At 44.0% G+C, this 20239-nt stretch overlaps 1 protein-coding gene and 2 pseudogenes across 1 annotated transcript; all 3 read left to right on the plus strand.

Moving 5' to 3' along the window:
- Positions 1–4720: 4720 nt before the first annotated feature.
- On the plus strand, positions 4721–6163 carry LOC114401992. The gene has a single exon (XM_028364554.1). It carries the CDS (start codon positions 4721–4723, stop codon positions 6161–6163), a length of 1443 nt encoding a protein of 480 aa, XP_028220355.1.
- A 370-nt stretch (positions 6164–6533) lies between these two features.
- On the plus strand, positions 6534–13013 carry LOC114401993 (annotated as a pseudogene).
- On the plus strand, positions 13010–19578 carry LOC114401995 (annotated as a pseudogene).
- Positions 19579–20239: the final 661 nt, after the last annotated feature.

A 20239-nucleotide genomic window follows, 5' to 3' on the forward strand; every position in this document is an offset into this window, starting at 1 on the left:
TGGTGAAATAGATATGGAGTTGGTGCTTCCCTTCCTCTTGTACAAGGGTTGAGCTAACGACTTCGTCGGCTACTAAGAGATACAAGAGTAAGGGTACTCCTAGCCTGGGCCGACTCAGAATTGGTGGTGTGGCTATGGTCTTCATGAAAGCCAGGAAAGCTTGTTCGCAAGTCTTGTCTCAGAGGAAGGACTCGATTTTCTTGAGCAATTTGTAAAATGGCTTCGCCTTTTCGGTGAGCTTTGGGAGGAACCTGGACGTGGATGCTAGCTTATCATTCAACTTATGAACTTCTTGGACATTTGTAGGGTTATGCATCTATAGTATGGTAGTGCATTTGTCGGGGTTAGCATCAATCCCCCAATGAGTGATCATGAAGCCAAGGAACTTCCCTCCTCCTACCTCGAAAGTAAATTTTTCAAGGTTGAGGCGTATGTCATATTTGTGGAGTTCCCCAAAGACTTCTTCCAAGTCCGCCATATGCTAGGCTATGCTTTGAGACTTGACAACCATGTCGTCCACATATAGCTCGATGTTTCGTCCGATTTGTGGTTCAAAGACTCGGTCCATCATTCACTAGTATGTAGTGCCTACGTTTTTTAGGTTGAAAGGCATGACCCTGTAGCAAAAGTCGACATCTTCAGTGATAAATGTCATTTTCTCCTCGTCTAGAGGATGCATCCTGATCTGGTTGTATCCAGAGTAAGCGTCCAAGAAGCTTAGCACCTGGAACCCGGACCCTTCATTGACTAGCCTATCATTGCAGGGCAGAGGGTATACATCTTTAAGGCACACCCTATTCAGATCAGTGTAGTTGGTGCACATTTGCCATTTGTTGTTGGTTTTTTTTACCATGACGACATTAGTGAGCTAGGTAGAATACTTGACTTCTCTGATGAAGTTTTCATTGAGGAGTTTGACGACTTCTTCTTTGACGGATTTATGTCGTTCTTCTCCCATCTTCCTTTTCTCCTGTGATATTGGTTTGGCCTGGGGACAGATGGCAAGTTTCTGGCAGATTATGCTGGGATGGATTCTCAGCATGTCAGATGGTTGCCAGGCAAATAAATCCGCATTTCTGTGTAGCACATTGGTGATGTGTCGGTTCTCATGACTAGTGAGGTCCTTATTGAGCCGCATTTATTGCCCGGGTTTAGGTCCAAGTTGCAAGCTCTTCGATGGGTTTCAGGCCTCTATTAGAGGTATCGTCTCGTGGATCTATGTCGAATTCATCTCCCAGGCTTGCTTGGTAGACGATCAGGGCTCAGATTTGAGACCCTTCGTCCATGCTCATGACTTGAGTGCCTTCAGCCACTGTGGGGTAAGGCTTGGCAAGCTCCCTGGTGGGAGGATATGGTACTACCTTCAGGCTTTCTGCATAACACTGTTGTGCTTTCTTTTGGTCTGCCTTGACGGTTATAATCTCCCCTGTCAAGGTAAGGAAATAGGGCATGGAAACTATGGCTCCAAGCTTGTTAAGTGTCTTCTTGCCGATTAAAGAAAAGTATGATGTTTCTGTGTCAACCAGTAGATATCTTATAGTAAAGCTCCTAAAGAGCTTGCCTTGACCGAAGGTGGTCATCAAGTCCATGTAGCCTCTGGTCTCTAGAGTGGACCAGCATCGGGGGAGATCTCGAGTCTGTGGAAAGTCTTCCAATACAGGATATTAGTGGAACTGCCCTAGTCGATAAGGACCTTGGACACCATGAAGTTTGCAATGATAATAGAGACAACCACAGGGTTGTCCTTATTGACGAGGTTGATACCCTTGAAGTCCCTATCCGTGAAAGTGATTAGAGGGAGACTTCATTGTGATGGTGCGTCAACAAAATTGATGTTGATGTCCCGAATGGCGTGCAGATGGAGTTTTAGGGACTGGTTGGACTGTCCTCCATAGGAAAATCCGCCCGCAATGGTGTTGATTACACCTCTGATTTGCTGGGAGGGTTCCTGTTCTTGTGGAGGTTGTCACTCACGCCGCTACGATTGGTATCTTTGTCTACCTTGGTATTCCATTTTATCTCTTCTTTTGTCTCCTTTGTAGTTCCTATGCTGCTCCTCTTGGTGTCCTCCAGGTCTTCCTCCTGCTTGCTAATTGTCTGGCTTTTTGACAAACTAGGCTAGGTACCCAACTTGTACAAGTTCTTCTATTTTGTCCCTTAAGGCCTAACAATCTTCTGTGTTATGACCAATACCATAGTGATACTTGTAGTATTTAGTTGAGTCCGACCTCATCTTGGGAGGTTTCGTCAGGGGTAGCTTGATGGGTACCTCCAAGTTGAAAGCTTCCTCCAGAATCGTAGTGCGATTAACCGTTGTCATACCCCATTTTTGACCCGTTTTTATTTCTTTTTTTCTCGTCTTTTAAGCCGGAAATTTCCATCATTTCAGATGAAATTTCGGCAGGGAGGTATTTTAAAATACCTCATTTTTGTTTTGAAGACGACCCCTTTTTTTTTTTTATTTATTTATTTACCTTTTTATTATTATTATTATTATTCTTAGTTATTATTTTCTTCTTTTTTTTTTTCCTTTTATTAAGTGTTTTTATTATTTCCGTTTTTTATTAATATCTTTATTAGTATCTTCTTTTCGTTTTTTTTATTTTATTTTATTTTATTTTATGTTTGCTGTTTTATATTTTGTTTTTTTTCCTTTCCTTTTTTCCTTTTTCTTCTTTTCGGTCTTTTTTGGTCCAGGCCCAGAGGGGCTCTTCGTTTTTTACCCTAATTCTGTCCTTTAAATGCTGCATTAATTACTGTGCGTGTCAGAGGAGTGAATACGGACAGTCAAAGCGCCGGAACAGCCAAGCCTACAAAGAACCGCCACCCTCCTCCTCCGTGAACCACCCCCATCAGCCGAGCCTACAAAGAACCGCCACCCTCCTCCTCCGTGAACCACCGCCATCAGCCGAGCCTACAAAGAACCGCCACCCTCCTCCTCCGTGAACCACCACCATCAGCCAAGCCTACAAAGAACCGCCACCCTCCTCCTCCGTGAACCACCACCATCGACCAAGCCTACATCAGATCCGCCACCCAACACCACCAACCACAAGCACTGCGTCAAACACCCAACACCACCAACCACAAGCACTGCGTCAAACACCCAACACCACCAACCACAAGCACTGCGTCAAACACCCACACCCACACAACCCAAGCTGTAACCGATTTTACTCTGAAGCTTAAACGATAATATAAGGACAAAGGTAGTTCACTTTTTTTCTAAGATTCAAGGCTAGATCTAGGCTTTATCGGTATTGGTTTTTTTTCAAAAAAAAATAACTGTGGATTTGAGAACTAGGAAAAAAAGGGAATTCAAAACATGTAGTTTTTAAAAAAAAAAAAAAAAAAAAAAAAAAAAAAAAAAAAGAAAAAAGAAAAAAGTCAAAACCCAAAAACTTTCCATAATCAAAATTTCAAAAAGGGGGTCAATCTTTATTCTTTCTTTCTTAATCAAATCTTTAATCAATCTTTAATCAATCAAAACTTTTTTCCAATTTAAAATCAATCGAACTCATTTCTTTTATTTCTTCTATGCCTTTTCGGCCTCTTATCTTGCCTAAACTCTTCTTTTTCGAACTTTAAAATCAATCAAAACCAACCACTCGACTTTCTACCCCGAACTACATGATTTTGATCCCATTCGGGTATGTAGGCAAAAGACTTTGTCTTTCCAAATCAATAAACAAAAAAACTTTTTTCTCCTTTCTTTTAAACCTATCTCTTTAATCTTTTCACACTTAAGCATTTATTTCCAAACAAATAATCAATTTAGCATAAAGATAAAATAAGCAAGAGGTTCCTATAGAGTACTATAGACGTTTAGGGTGCTAGTACCTTCCCTTTGCGTAACCAACCCCCGGACCTTTTGATCTCTTAAAAACTAGGGTTTTTCGAGCTTTCTCCCTTTTCTTCGGAAAAATAAAAGATCGGTGGTGATCTTAAAAATTGCGAGTCAACGCTAATCAATAGCTTGATATCCAAAAATCACCGCGACAGAAAAATGGCGACTCCACTGGGGATCGAAGACTCCTAAGTGGGTTAAACCTATCTTGTTTTTTTCATCTTTATGCTTTGTTATTATTTGAAACTGTAAATACGTGCTTAAGTGTTTATCTCTTACGTGAGTGGTGAGATAAGTCCTACACCCGGACTTGAGGGAAACATAAGATAGGATGGTGGTATAATCATAGTGTCTTTCCGAGAGTGAGTTTCGGATGTGGCACATGTGATAACCCCGCTCAATGGAGGGATCTTGGGAATATTACTATGTTGGCATGAGTAGTCGTGTTCAGCATTGATATTTCCAAGCGACCTATGAAGTTGAGGACCTTTAGTTACCTTTAACCCATCTTAGCCTTTTAGGACGTAGTGCGGTGGCTAATCAAGAGTAGTCTTGAATTAGTTGATACGCGATACTACACTCAAACGAGGCTTTCCTATGGACGTTGTTAGACCGGGAGTAGTCCCGTAATCCGACAATATCCGGAAGTGGTCAATGACTTTGGGAACTTGGTAGAACCCGTGATACAGGTACATATGAAACCATAGTCCTTACCAAACGGCGTGTTTACCCTTAATTCCGACATTTTGGACTTAACTTCACCATGTTTTCTTCGTACTTTGGCATAATCATGCATACATGCATCCATGCATAAACTCTTTTTCATCCAAATTATCGAAGGACTTAGACAAGCTCTTTGTAAACTTTGTAGATATGGACATCCCACTGAGAAGCACTAGGAAGTACCTTTTCAAAAAAATAGACCTGTTGAGATTAAGGGAGCTAGCATCTTTAGTAAGTGATCCAATTGATTTTCAAGCTCATCATGGGAAGTTGCTCAGAATTCTTAGAGTAGATGTTGAGGAAGGATGCCTAGAGACCCTGGTTCAGTTCTATGACCCGCTCTACCATTGCTTCACATTTCCCGATTACCAGCTTGTCCCCACACTTGAAGAGTACTCCTACCTAGTTGGTTTACCTGTGCCAGACAAGATACCTTTCCATGGTTTTGAGCCTACCCCTAAACCCTCCGACATCGCAGCCGCTCTCCATCTTAAAACTTCCATCATCCAGGAAAACCTTACCTCTAAAGGAGGCCTCCAAGGTCTTCCCACCCACTTCCTCTACCAACAAGCCTCCATATTTGCTGAAGCAGCTAGTATACTTGCCTTCCATTCTATCCTAGCCCTCCTTATATATGGCCTTCTACTCTTCCCAAATATTGACAACTTCATCGATATCAATGCCATTAAAATCTTTCTTACAAAGAACCCCGTACCCACTCTACTCGCTGATACCTACCACTCTATCCATGACCGTACCCAGGCTGGCCGTGGAACCATTTCTTGTTGTGCACCTTTACTCTATCTGTGGTTTACCTCCCACTTACCTCAATCCCGCGCCTTCAAGACCAATGATGACAAACTTTCTTGGCCTCGCCGAATCATGACTCTTGACCCATCTGACATTGTTTGGTACCAAGCGGCTAGAGATGTTGGAGAGATTATTGTGAGTTGTGGTGAATATCCCAACGTACCTCTTCTGGGTATGCGTGGCGGAATTAGCTACAACCCACTTCTCGCTCGACGACAATTTGGGTACCCGATAAAGACAAAACCAAACAACCTTGCCTTGACTAATGAATTCTATCTTAACCATGGAGATCACTCGAACAAAAGGGAAAGATTCGCACAAGCTTGGAGCGCTATCCGCAGACTCAACAGAAGTCAGTTGGGGAAAAAATCAGACTATGTGCATGAATCTTACACCCAGTGGGTTATTGATAGGACCAAGAGCTTTGGCCTACCCTACCGCTTACCTAGATACCTATCGTCCACCATCCCACCATCATCCTTGCCTATCCCCTTCGACACCAAGGAAGAGTTTCATGAACAATTAACCAAAGAAAGGCAAGAAAAAGAAACTTGGAAGAGGAGATGCCAGGAGCTCGAGCAAGAGAATGAGACTTTGAAAGGGAAGATAGCCCAACAGAGCCGTGAGCTTTTTATCCAGAACCAGAGGATGATTGAGAAGGACGACTTGCTTCGTCGGAAAGACGCCTTGCTCCACCGAGATGCTAGAAGGAAGAGGAGGTTTATGGATTTGTTCTCCCGTGCACATTCAGATTCCGAGGACCCATCTACTCCGGGAGTTTGAGTCTGAAGTTCTTAGGACCTTATGTTTAGATTTTAGCTCCCGAAATCTCTTGACTTGTAAAAAAAAAAAAAAAAAAAAAAAAAAAAAAAAAAAAAAAAAAATTTGTAATGTTCCAATGCTTAAGTGAAGTGTTTCAGTTTATGATGTTTACAATTTCTCTAACAAGTTCTTCGATAATAATTTGTTCCCTTTCTCTTTGCATAAGCATAAGCATGCATCATGTTGCATTCATGGTTTCTAAATCGAGTCTCACACTGTGTTCACTACTTCAAAAGGGGGGGAGTCAATCAGCCGCCGCCCAAGGAAAGTGGCTCGGCGAATTCTCCACAAACCAACTCGCATTTACAACACCAGGGCCAATCGGAAGAGGATGGATATAGTTGAACAAGAAAATCAGAGTCTCAGGGAGGAGGTTGCCACTTTACGAGAGGGAATGGATAGGTTGACGACTATGATGAGTGCACTCCTATCCGCCCAGAACTCTCAAGCTGTCGCCGCTGCTGTAGAGCAGCCTTTGGTGAGCACAACCCCGCTATCTACAGTGACTTCTCCACCCCTCTTTTTGCCTCCAGGTTGTACATGGGGAATGCCACCTCCAGTCTGTGGAAGCCCCCAGCCCGCTGTATCTGAAGTTCCACCTCCTTTTGCTCAGCAGTCAGCACCAGTTCCGCAACCCAGTACCTCTTTCCCTCAAGCTGCAATGACTTATTCAGCTCCACTGATTCACACTATTCAACAAGAGGTTGAACCAATTTTCCAAGCTGAAAATGTTGTAGCCTTCGACAAGATGGAAGAACTCCAAGAAAGATTTGATGGTATGCAAAGGGAAGTCGAAGCCCTCCGAGGAAGAGATCTGTTCGGAAAGGACGCCTGTGAATTATGCTTGGTCCCAAACGTTATTATCCCTCACAAGTTCAAGGTGCCAGACTTCGAGAAGTATAAAGGGAACTCTTGTCCCCGCAGTCACTTGGTGATGTACGCGCGGAAAATGTCCATGTATACTGACAATCATAAGCTGCTTATTCATTTCTTTCAGGACAGCCTGACTGGGGCCGCTCTGAAATGGTATATGAATTTGGACAGTGCGAGCATTCGTACTTTCAATGACCTGGGTGAAGCGTTCATCCGGCAGTATAAGTACAATCTGGACATGGCCCCAGATCGTGATCAGCTCCGTGCGATGACACAAAAAGAGAAGGAAACGTTCAAGGAGTATGCCCAGCGTTGGAGGGAAGTGGCTGCCCAGATTATCCCGCCGTTGGAAGAAAAGGAAATGACCAAAATATTTCTGAAGACCCTGAGCCAGTTTTATTACGAGAAAATGGTTGCAAGTGCACCAACAGACTTCACCGAAATGGTCAACATGGGGGTGCGATTAGAGGAAGGTGTCCGAGAGGGACGTTTGACCGGGGAAAGTGCCCCTGCCGCAAGTAATGCCAAGAAGTTTGGAGGCCACTTTGCGAAGAAGAAAGATCAAGAGGTGGGAATGGTAGCTCATGGTAAGCCTCAGCAGAATTTCACCCCATATCGTCAGGTTGCGAATGTCGCATCCACTATTCCAAACCCATCATATCACCAACAAAGGCCACATTACCCCTACCAATACCCTCCACAACAATACCCTCCACAACAATACCCTCCACAACAATACCCTCCACAGCAATACCATCAGCCACAATACCCTCAAAAACAACAAAATCGCCCGCAAACCCCCCAACAGCCATATCACTCACAAAACCGCCAGAAAACAACCTTTGATCCAATCCCAATGAAGTATGCTGACTTACTCCCCGCCCTGCTCGCAAAAAACCTTGTCCAGGTCAGAACACCCCCTCGTACACCAGATGTTTTACCTCCCTGGTTTCGTCATGATTTAACCTGCGCTTTCCACCAAGGGGCCCCAGGTCATGACGTTGAAAACTGCTATGTCCTGAAGAATGAAGTGCAAAAACTAGTCCGGGCCAACTTGCTATCCTTCAAAGATCAGAATCCCAATGTTCAGGCGAACCCTCTGCCGAACCATGGGCCTGCTGTCAACATGATACAAGATTGTGATGAAGACGGTGTCATCCTGAACGTCCAACACGTTCGAACTCCCCTGGTCCCAATACATATCAAGATGTGCGAGGCAGCTCTGTTTGACCATGATCATGCAGCATGTGAAATATGTCCTGTGAATGTAAAAGGATGCCCGAAGGTACAAGAGGACGTACAAGGGTTGATAGACAACAGAGAACTAATCATCATGAGGAAGGACAAAGAAGTGTGCGTCATTACCCCTGAGTTTCAGCGGTTGGAAATAAGCTATAACAGTGGGGAATCAACTACTACTCCACTGGTGATTAGCTTGCCAGGACCTATGCCGTATGCTTCTCTAAAAGCGGTCCCTTACAAGTATAGTGCCACGATGTTGGAAGGTGGGCAGGAGGTGCCTTTGCCCTCTCTAACTCCTGCGATTTCTGTGGACAACATTGCTAGTGACAGTAAGGTTCTGAGGAATGGACGTGTTATCCCCACATTGTTTGCAAAGAAAATGAATGATCCGGCAGTTAAACAGGTGACAGTGAACGGCCCCGGTACAAGGAAGGAAGTGGGCCAATCCAATGGGACTAGCAAGAATTCTGATCATGACGAAATTCTGAAACTGATCCAGAAGAGTGAGTATAAAGTAGTAGACCAACTGCTGCAAACTCCCTCTAAGATATCCATTTTGTCTCTGCTATTGAACTCAGAAGCACACCGTGAGGCTCTAATGAAGGTGTTAGACCAAGCTTTTGTGGAGAGGGACGTGACTGTTAATCAATTGGACAGTATAGTAGGAAACATTACTGCCTGCAATAATTTAAGTTTTAGTGATGAAGAACTTCCTGAGGAGGGGAGGAACCACAATCTGGCGTTACATATATCGGTGAACTGCAAGTCTGATGCTCTGTCGAATGTACTTGTGGACACTGGTTCCTCATTGAATGTAATGGCCAAATCCACATTAGATCAACTTTCCTACCAGGGGCCCCCCATGAGAAGAAGCGGGGTGGTTGTCAAAGCGTTTGATGGATCAAGAAAGTCTGTTATCGGGGAGGTTGATTTGCCCATTACAATTGGGCCGTTTGTTTTCCAAATTACATTCCAGGTGATGGATATCCAAGCCGCATACAGTTGCCTTTTGGGTAGGCCGTGGATCCATGAAGCGGGGGCCGTGACATCCACCTTGCATCAAAAGCTGAAGTTTGTCAGAAATGGGAGATTGATCACTGTGAGTGGAGAGGAAGCCTTGTTGGTTAGTCATTTGTCAGCTTTTTCCTTTATTGGTGCTGATGAAACAGAAGGAACCTCTTTCCAAGGACTGACTGTAGAGGGTAAAAAGCCAGAGAAGAATGAAGTGTCTTTTGCTACTTGGAAGAGCGCACAGAAAGTGGTGCAGGAGGGAACAGGTGTAGGATGGGGAAAAGTTGTGCAGTTGATAGAGAGTAAAAACCGTGAAGGACTAGGATTTGCTTCCTCTTCAGGATCCGCAACGAACAGTGTTGGATCAAGCTCCATTACTAGCACCTTTTGTAGCGCCGGGTTCATCAACAACTCGCCAGAAGCCAATGCTGTCTTGGAAGACGTTCCTGAAGAGAGAGTACTTGCATTTGTCACACCTGGAAAACTTGTCCGCAACTGGGATGCGGTTGACATCCCTTCAGTAGTCCATGCATCAAAGTAATGTGTCTTTGTTTTCTCTGTTTGTTTGTTTTCCAAAAAAGATCCTTTCGTCTTGCCCAGGACGAAAGCGCAATCATGTAGGGCTGTTTTGTTTCAAGCACTACTCTTATTAATGGAAAATGTGGTTTATCCCAATATCTATACTTATTGCTCTTGCTGGAAAATGGTAACACAAAAAACCCAAAACCTTTTTTTTCTTTTTTTGTTTTCTGATTTCAATTAATTATAAAAAGTCTGCATTGTTCACTCATTTTCTAAAGTCAGTCATCAATCATATGCAGACTAAGCATTTATGAGCCCGTTGAACATAATAACCCTGCACTCTCTCCCAACTTCGAATTTCCTGTCTACGAGGCTGAAGAGGAGGAGGATGATGAGATCCCGAAGGAACTTGCTCGGTTATTGGAATATGAAAAGAAAACCATTCGGCCTCATGAGGAGGTAGTAGAGGTGATTAACTTGGGAACCGAGAAAGATAAGAAGGAAGTCAAGATTGGGGCATCGCTTGAGGCAACTGTCAGACGAAGGGTGATTGAATTACTTAAAGAATATGCCGATGTGTTCGCATGGTCGTACCAGGATATGCCCGGCTTGGATCCCCGTATTGTGGAGCACCGTTTGCCTTTGAAGCCCGAATGCCCACCGGTCAAACAGAAACTGAGAAGAACTCGCCCTGACATGGCTCTCAAGATCAAGGAGGAAGTACAGAAGCAGATCGATGCAGGTTTTCTTATCACATCAGAGTATCCTCAATGGTTAGCCAACATAGTGCCTGTTCCAAAGAGGGACGGCAAAGTCAGGATGTGCGTTGACTACCGGGATTTGAACAAGGCTAGTCCGAAAGATGACTTTCCTCTACCTCACATCGATGTATTGGTTGACAACGCTGCAAAGTCCAAGGTCTTCTCCTTCATGGACGGTTTCTCTGGGTACAATCAGATCAAGATGGCAGTTGAAGACAGAGAAAAGACATCTTTCATCACGCCTTGGGGCACCTTTTGTTACAGGGTAATGCCTTTTGGGTTGATAAATGCAGGTGCCACTTACCAAAGAGGCATGACCACTCTCTTTCATGACATGATGCACAAAGAGATAGAAGTGTACGTGGATGATATGATTGTCAAGTCAGGCACTGAAGAAGAACATGTCGAGTACTTGCTGAAAATGTTTCAACGGCTGAGAAAGTACCAACTTCGACTGAATCCCAACAAATGTACCTTTGGTGTTAGATCTGGAAAACTCTTGGGTTTCATAGTCAGTCAGAAAGGTATTGAAGTAGATCCTGACAAGGTCAAGGCCATTAGAGAAATGCCGGTTCCACAAACAGAGAACAAGTGAGAGGTTTTCTTGGACGTCTAAATTACATTTCTCGTTTCATCTCGCACATGACAGCCACGTGCGGACCTATATTCAAGTTGCTTCGAAAAGATCAAGGGGTTGTTTGGACCGAAGATTGTCAAAAGGCTTTGATAGTATCAAGAATTATCTGCTAGAACCTCCAATTCTTATACCGCCAGTTGAAGGAAGGCCTCTGATTATGTACTTGACTGTGTTAGAAGATTCTATGGGCTGTGTGCTCGGACAACAGGATGAGACCGGAAGGAAAGAGCATGCCATCTACTACTTGAGCAAGAAGTTTACAGATTGTGAGTCCAGGTACTCCCTACTTGAGAAAACTTGTTGTGCACTAGCCTGGGCTGCCATGCGTCTTCGTCATTACATGATTAATCACACCACCTGGCTAATATCTAAAATGGACCCGATCAAGTATATCTTGAGAAACCCGCTCTGACAGGAAGAATTGCTCGTTGGCAGATGTTGTTATCCGAGTATGATATCGAATACCGCACCCAGAAGGCAATTAAGGGGAGTGTTCTTGCTGATCATTTGGCTCACCAACCAATCGAGGACTATCAACCCATCAAGTTTGACTTTCCTGATGAAGAGATTATGTACTTGAAGATGAAGGATTGTGATGAACCATTGCTTGGAGAAGGTCCAGATCCGAGTCCAGATGGGTTTGATTTTTGATGGAGCCGTGAATGTCTTTGGCAATGGAATTGGGGCAGTTATTATCACTCCTGAAGGTAATCATCTCCCTTTCGCTGCAAGGTTACAGTTTGATTGCACCAACAATATGGCAGAGTATGAAGCATGTATCCTGGGCATTGAAAAAGCCATCGACTTGGGAATCAAGAACCTTGACATTTACGGGGATTCAGCTCTCGTAATCAACCAAATCAAAGGAGAATGGGAAACTCGCCACCCCGGTTTGATTCCATACAAAGATTATGCAAAGCGTTTGCTAACCTTCTTCAACAAAGTGGAGCTTCACCACATCCCTCGTGATGAGAACCAGATGGCAGATGCGTTAGCAACTTTATCCTCCATGTACGAAGTGAGTCACCGAACAATTTGCCAACAATCAGAATTCAGCGCCTCGAGAGCCGCTCACGTATTGCAGTCGGAGAGGTTGTTGGTGATAAGCCCTGGTTCCATGATATCAAGTGTTTCCTCCAAAGTCAGGAATATCCACCTGGAGCATCCAACAAGGACAGGAGAACTTTGAGAAGATTGTCTGGTAATTCTTCCTAAATGGGGATGTTTTGTACAAAAGAAACTTGACATGGTACTACTCAGGTGTGTAGATAAGCAAGAAGCAGAATTTTTGATGCATGAGGTACATGAAGGCCCTTTGGAACTCATCCAATGGACCTTTTGTAGCGCCGGGTTCACAAAAAACTGCCAAAAGCCAATGCTGTCTTGGAAGACGTTCCTGAGAGAGAGTACTTGCATTTGTCACACCTGGAAAACTTGTCCGCAACTGGGATGCGGTTGACATCCCTTCAGAGTCCATGCATCAAAGTAATGTGTCTTTGTTTCCTCTGTTTGTTTGTTTTCGCAAAAAAGATCCTTTCGTCTTGCCCAGGAACGAGAAAGCGCAATCATGTAGGGCTGTTTTGTTTCAAGCACTACTCTATTAATGGAAAATGTGGTTTATCCCAATATCTTATACTTATTGCTCTTGCTGAAATGGTAAACAAAAAACCCAAAACCCTTTTTTTTCTTTTTTTGTTTTCTGATTTCATTAATTGCTGAAATGGTATATGAATTTGGACAGTGCGAGCATTCGTACTTTCAATGACCTGGGTGAAGCGTTCATACCGGCAGTATAAGTACAATCTGGACATGGCCCCAGATCGTGATCAGCTCCGTGCGATGACACAAAAAGAGAAGGAAACGTTCAAGGAGTATGCCCAGCGTTGGAGGGAAGTGGGCTGCCCAGATTATCCCGCGTTGGAAGAAAAGGAAATGACCAAAATATTTCTGAAGACCCTGAGCCAGTTTTATTACGAGAAAATGGTTGCAAGTGCACCAACAGACTTCACCGAAATGGTCAACATGGGGGTGCGATTAGAGGAAGGTGTCCGAGAGGGGACGTTTGACCGGGGAAAGTGCCCTGCCGCAAGTAATTGCCAAGAAGTTTGGAGGCCACTTTGCGAAGAAGAAAGATCAAGAGGTGGGAATGGTAGCTCATGGTAAGCCTCAGCAGAATTTCACCCCATATCGTCAGGTTGCGAATGTCGCATCCACTATTCCAAACCCATCATATCACCAACAAAGGCCACATTACCCCCTACCAATACCCTCCACAACAATACCCTCCACAACAATACCCTCCACAACAAAACCCTCCACAGCAATACCATCAGCACAATTACCCTCAAAAACAACAAAATCGCCCGCAACCCCCCAACAGCCATATCACTCACAAAACCGCCAGAAAACAACCTTTGATCCAATCCCAATGAAGTATGCTGACTTACTCCCCGCCCTGCTCGCAAAAAACCTTGTCCAGGTCAGAACACCCCCTCGTACACCAGATGTTTTACCTCCCTGGTTTCGTCATGATTTAACCTGCGCTTTCCACCAAGGGGCCCCAGGTCATGACGTTGAAAACTGCTATGTCCTGAAGAATGAAGTGCAAAAACTAGTCCGGGCCAACTTGCTATCCTTCAAAGATCAGAATCCAATGTTCAGGCGAACCCTCTGCCGAACCATGGGCCTGCTGTCAACATGATACAAGATTGTGATGAAGACGGTGTCATCCTGAACGTCCAACACGTTCGAACTCCCCTGGTCCCAATAACATATCAAGATGTGCGAGGCAGTCTGTTTGACCATGATCATGCAGCATGTGAAATATGTCCTGTGAATGTAAAAGGATGCCCGAAGGTACAAGAGGACGTACAAGGGTTGATAGACAACAGAGAACTAATCATCATGAGGAAGGACAAAGAAGTGTGCGTCATTACCCCTGAGTTTCAGCGGTTGGAAATAAGCTATAACAGTGGGGGAATCAACTACTACTCCACTGGTGATTAGCTCTGCCAGGACTATGCCGTATGCTTCTCTAAAAGCGGTCCCTTACAAGTATAGTGCCACGATGTTGGAAGGTGGGCAGGAGGTGCCTTTGCCCTCTCTAACTCCTGCGATTTCTGTGGACAACATTGCTAGTGACAGTAAGGTTCTGAGGAATGGACGTGTTATCCCCACATTGTTTGCAAAGAAAATGAATGATCCGGCAGTTAAACAGGTGACAGTGAACGGCCCCGGTACAAGGAAGGGAAGTGGGCCAATCCAATGGGACTAGCAAGAATTCCTGATCATGACGAAATTCTGAAACTGATCCAGAAGAGTGAGTATAAAGTAGTTAGACCAACTGCTGCAAACTCCCTCTAAGATATCCATTTTGTCTCTGCTATTGAACTCAGAAGCACACCGTGAGGCTCTAATGAAGGTGTTAGACCAAGCTTTTGTGGAGAGGGACGTGACTGTTAATCAATTGGAACAGTATAGTAGGAAACATTACTGCCTGACAATAATTTAAGTTTAGTGATGAAGAACTTCCTGAGGAGGGGAGGAACCACAATCTGGCGTTACATATATCGGTGAACTGCAAGTCTGATGCTCTGTCGAATGTACTTGTGGACACTGGTTCCTCATTGAATGTAATGGCCAAATCCACATTAGATCAACTTCCTACCAGGGGCCCCCCATGAGAAGAAGCGGGGTGGTTGTCAAAGCGTTTGATGGATCAAGAAAGTCTGTTATCGGGGAGGTTGATTTGCCCATTACAATTGGGCCGTTTGTTTTCCAAATTACATTCCAGGTGATGGATATCCAAGCCGCATACAGTTGCCTTTTGGGTAGGCCGTGGATCCATGAAGCGGGGGCCGTGACATCCACCTTGCATCAAAAGCTGAAGTTTGTCAGAAATGGGAGATTGATCACTGTGAGTGGAGAGGAAGCCTTGTTGGTTAGTCATTTGTCAGCTTTTTCCTTTATTGGTGCTGATGAAACAGAAGGAACCTCTTTCCAAGGACTGACTGTAGAGGGTAAAAAGCCGAGAAGAATGAAGTGTCTTTTGCTACTTGGAAGAGCGCACAGAAAGTGGTGCAGGAGGGAACAGTGTAGGATGGGGAAAAGTTGTGCAGTTGATAGAGAGTAAAAACCGTGAAGGACTAGGATTTGCTTCCTCTTCAGGATCCGCAACGAACAGTGTTGGATCAAGCTCCATTACTAGCACCTTTTGTAGCGCCGGGTTCATCAACAACTCGCCAGAAGCCAATGCTGTCTTGGAAGACGTTCCTGAAGAGAGAGTACTTGCATTTGTCACACCTGGAAAACTTGTCCGCAACTGGGATGCGGTTGACATCCCTTCAGTAGTCCATGCATCAAAGTAATGTGTCTTTGTTTTCTCTGTTTGTTTGTTTTCCAAAAAAGATCCTTTTCGTCTTGCCCAGGACGAAAGCGCAATCATGTAGGGCTGTTTTGTTTCAAGCACTACTCTTATTAATGGAAAATGTGGTTTATCCCAATATCTATACTTATTGCTCTTGCTGGAAAATGGTAACACAAAAAACCCAAAACCTTTTTTTTCTTTTTTTGTTTCTGATTTCAATTAATTATAAAAAGTCTGCATTGTTCACTCATTTTCTAAAGTCAGTCATCAATCATATGCAGACTAAGCATTTATGAGCCCGTTGAACATAATAACCCTGCACTCTCTCCCAACTTCGAATTTCCTGTCTACGAGGCTGAAGAGGAGGAGATGATGAATCCCGAAGGAACTTGCTCGTTATTGGAATATGAAAAGAAAACCATTCGGCCTCATGAGGAGGTAGTAGAGGTGATTAACTTGGGAACCGAGAAAGATAAGAAGGAAGTCAAGATTGGGGCATCGCTTGAGGCAACTGTCAGACGAAGGGTGATTGAATTACTTAAAGAATATGCCGATGTGTTCGCATGGTCGTACCAGGATATGCCCGGCTTGGATCCCCGTATTGTGGAGCACCGTTTGCCTTTGAAGCCCGAATGCCCACCGGTCAACAGAAACTGAGAAGAACTCGCCCTGACATGGCTCTCAAGATCAAGGAGGAAGTACAGAAGCAGATCGATGCAGGTTTTCTTATCACATCAGAGTATCCTCAATGGTTAGCCAACATAGTGCCTGTTCCAAAGAGGGACGGCAAAGTCAGGATGTGCGTTGACTACCGGGATTTGAACAAGGCTAGTCCGAAAGATGACTTTCCTCTACCTCACATCGATGTATTGGTTGACAACGCTGCAAAGTCCAAGGTCTTCTCCTTCATGGACGGTTTCTCTGGGTACAATCAGATCAAGATGGCAGTTGAAGACAGAGAAAAGACATCTTTCATCACGCCTTGGGGCACCTTTTGTTACAGGGTAATGCCTTTTGGGTTGATAAATGCAGGTGCCACTTACCAAAGAGGCATGACCACTCTCTTTCATGACATGATGCACAAAGAGATAGAAGTGTACGTGGATGATATGATTGTCAAGTCAGGCACTGAAGAAGAACATGTCGAGTACTTGCTGAAAATGTTTCAACGGCTGAGAAAGTACCAACTTCGACTGAATCCCAACAAATGTACCTTTGGTGTTAGATCTGGAAAACTCTTGGGTTTCATAGTCAGTCAGAAAGGTATTGAAGTAGATCCTGACAAGGTCAAGGCCATTAGAGAAATGCCGGTTCCACAAACAGAGAAACAAGTGAGAGGTTTTCTTGGACGTCTAAATTACATTTCTCGTTTCATCTCGCACATGACAGCCACGTGCGGACCTATATTCAAGTTGCTTCGAAAAGATCAAGGGGTTGTTTGGACCGAAGATTGTCAAAAGGCTTTTGATAGTATCAAGAATTATCTGCTAGAACCTCCAATTCTTATACCGCCAGTTGAAGGAAGGCCTCTGATTATGTACTTGACTGTGTTAGAAGATTCTATGGGCTGTGTGCTCGGACAACAGGATGAGACCGGAAGGAAAGAGCATGCCATCTACTACTTGAGCAAGAAGTTTACAGATTGTGAGTCCAGGTACTCCCTACTTGAGAAAACTTGTTGTGCACTAGCCTGGGCTGCCATGCGTCTTCGTCATTACATGATTAATCACACCACCTGGCTAATATCTAAAATGGACCCGATCAAGTATATCTTTGAGAAACCCGCTCTGACAGGAAGAATTGCTCGTTGGCAGATGTTGTTATCCGAGTATGATATCGAATACCGCACCCAGAAGGCAATTAAGGGGAGTGTTCTTGCTGATCATTTGGCTCACCAACCAATCGAGGACTATCAACCCATCAAGTTTGACTTTCCTGATGAAGAGATTATGTACTTGAAGATGAAGGATTGTGATGAACCATTGCTTGGAGAAGGTCCAGATCCCGAGTCCAGATGGGGTTTGATTTTTGATGGAGCCGTGAATGTCTTTGGCAATGGAATTGGGGCAGTTATTATCACTCCTGAAGGTAATCATCTCCCTTTCGCTGCAAGGTTACAGTTTGATTGCACCAACAATATGGCAGAGTATGAAGCATGTATCCTGGGCATTGAAAAAGCCATCGACTTGGGAATCAAGAACCTTGACATTTACGGGGATTCAGCTCTCGTAATCAACCAAATCAAAGGAGAATGGGAAACTCGCCACCCCGGTTTGATTCCATACAAAGATTATGCAAAGCGTTTGCTAACCTTCTTCAACAAAGTGGAGCTTCACCACATCCCTCGTGATGAGAACCAGATGGCAGATGCGTTAGCAACTTTATCCTCCATGTACGAAGTGAGTCACCGAAACAATTTGCCAACAATCAGAATTCAGCGCCTCGAGAGGCCCGCTCACGTATTTGCAGTCGGAGAGGTTGTTGGTGATAAGCCCTGGTTCCATGATATCAAGTGTTTCCTCCAAAGTCAGGAATATCCACCTGGAGCATCCAACAAGGACAGGAGAACTTTGAGAAGATTGTCTGGTAATTTCTTCCTAAATGGGGATGTTTTGTACAAAAGAAACTTTGACATGGTACTACTCAGGTGTGTAGATAAGCAAGAAGCAGAATTTTTGATGCATGAGGTACATGAAGGCTCCTTTGGAACTCATCCCAATGGACATGCAATGGCAAGGAAGTTGTTGAGAGCAGGTTACTACTGGATGTCGATGGAGACAGATTGTTGCAAACATGCTAGGAAGTGCCACAAGTGCCAGATTTATGCTGACAGAATTCATGTACCACCAACTACACTTAATGTTCTTTCTTCTCCGTGGCCCTTCTCTATGTGGGGCATCGATATGATTGGTAGAATCGAACCGAAAGCTTCAAACGGGCATCGTTTCATTCTAGTGGCTATTGATTACTTCACCAAGTGGGTTGAAGCAGCATCTTATGCAAATGTGACTAAGCAAGTTGTGGTCCGTTTTATCAAGAATCAGATCATCTGCCGTTATGGTGTGCCCAACAGAATCATTACAGATAATGGAACGAACTTGAACAACAAGATGATGAAAGATTTGTGTGAAGAGTTCAAGATGGAGCATCACAATTCTTCTCCTTACAGACCTCAGATGAATGGCGCAGTTGAAGCTGCAAACAAGAATATCAAGAAGATAGTGCAGAAGATGGTGGTCACATACAAAGACTGGCATGAGATGTTACCGTATGCTTTGCATGGGTATCGCACTTCAGTGCGTACCTCAACAGGGGCAACCCCCTTCTCTTTGGTGTATGGTATGGAAGCAGTACTCCCTGTGGAGGTTGAGATTCCATCAATGAGAGTTCTAATGGAGGCCCAGTTATCAGAAGCTGAATGGTGCCAAAGCAGATATGATCAGTTGAATCTAATTGAAGAAAAACGCATGAAGGCCTTGTGCCATGGACAACTTTATCAACAGAGGATGAAGCAAGCTTTCGACAAGAAGGTTCGTCCTCGTGTGTTTCAAGAAGGAGATCTTGTGCTCAAGAAGGTTTTATCTTTCCAACCCGATTCTAGGGGCAAGTGGACGCCTAATTACGAAGGCCCATATGTCGTCAAGAGAGCTTTCTCTGGTGGTGCACTGACTCTTACGACTATGGATGGGGATGAGCTCCCTCGTCCCGTGAATGCGGATGCAGTCAAGAAATACTTTGTCTAAAAATAAAAGAACAGCTCGGTAAGTCGAAAACCCGAAAGGGCGGCTTAGGCAAAAATGAGCGTCTCGGTGGGTCGAAAACCCGAAAGGGCGGCCCAGGCAAAAATTAGAGACATCAAACAGAAAAAATAATTAGCCTGATAGGTCGAAAACCCGAAAGGGCGATCTATGCAAAAGTTAAGGATCAAAAGACAAAGTAACTGCATCGAGATGATCTTTGTTCATTTGGGGCACAATGGAATGTCAAGGAGACCCTGAATCTGAAGCATCCAAACAGTGGAATTCAAGGTTGTCAGAGGGAACAACGGTTATTGTGTTCAATGAACCTTCGATTTCTATTTACCATTTTCCAAACTTTGTAAGATCAGTGGAGCCATGTCATTGGCAGGTCACCACTCTTTCAAATAAATTTGAGCCTGTTGCCTTTCATTTGGAATTCTCACTTATTCAGCTTATAAAACCTTTCCTTTTTTTATGGTAGCATTTGAAACAAAATATGTCTCAAAATCATAAATTTTCTTTCATGTCTTTTTTGAGAAGCACAAACAACAAAACACTTTTTCTTTGAACTCGTGAATAGATGAAGGGTGTGTCAACAGCTACCCTGAGAATGGATAAACCTTGCAGGTTGCACGTGGTCAATTGCTTTTTTCAAAAAAAAAAATAAATAAATAAATAAATAAAATAAAAAATAATAATAATAAGCATGACCACAGAAGCACCAGCTCTCCTACCATGTTTTTTGGATTGGTACGTTCTCCCCAAGAAATGTTTATTCCCCATCAGTTGCTACATACGCCGGGTTTTACCCCGTCACTATTTTGATATACCCTAGTGGCATCATCCCCATTGAAGATTGCCGAGTGTTTGTGATGCGACGTCGGG

This window comes from Glycine soja, chromosome 20 (assembly GCF_004193775.1).
Source record: "Glycine soja cultivar W05 chromosome 20, ASM419377v2, whole genome shotgun sequence".
Taxonomy (NCBI): domain Eukaryota; kingdom Viridiplantae; phylum Streptophyta; class Magnoliopsida; order Fabales; family Fabaceae; genus Glycine; species Glycine soja.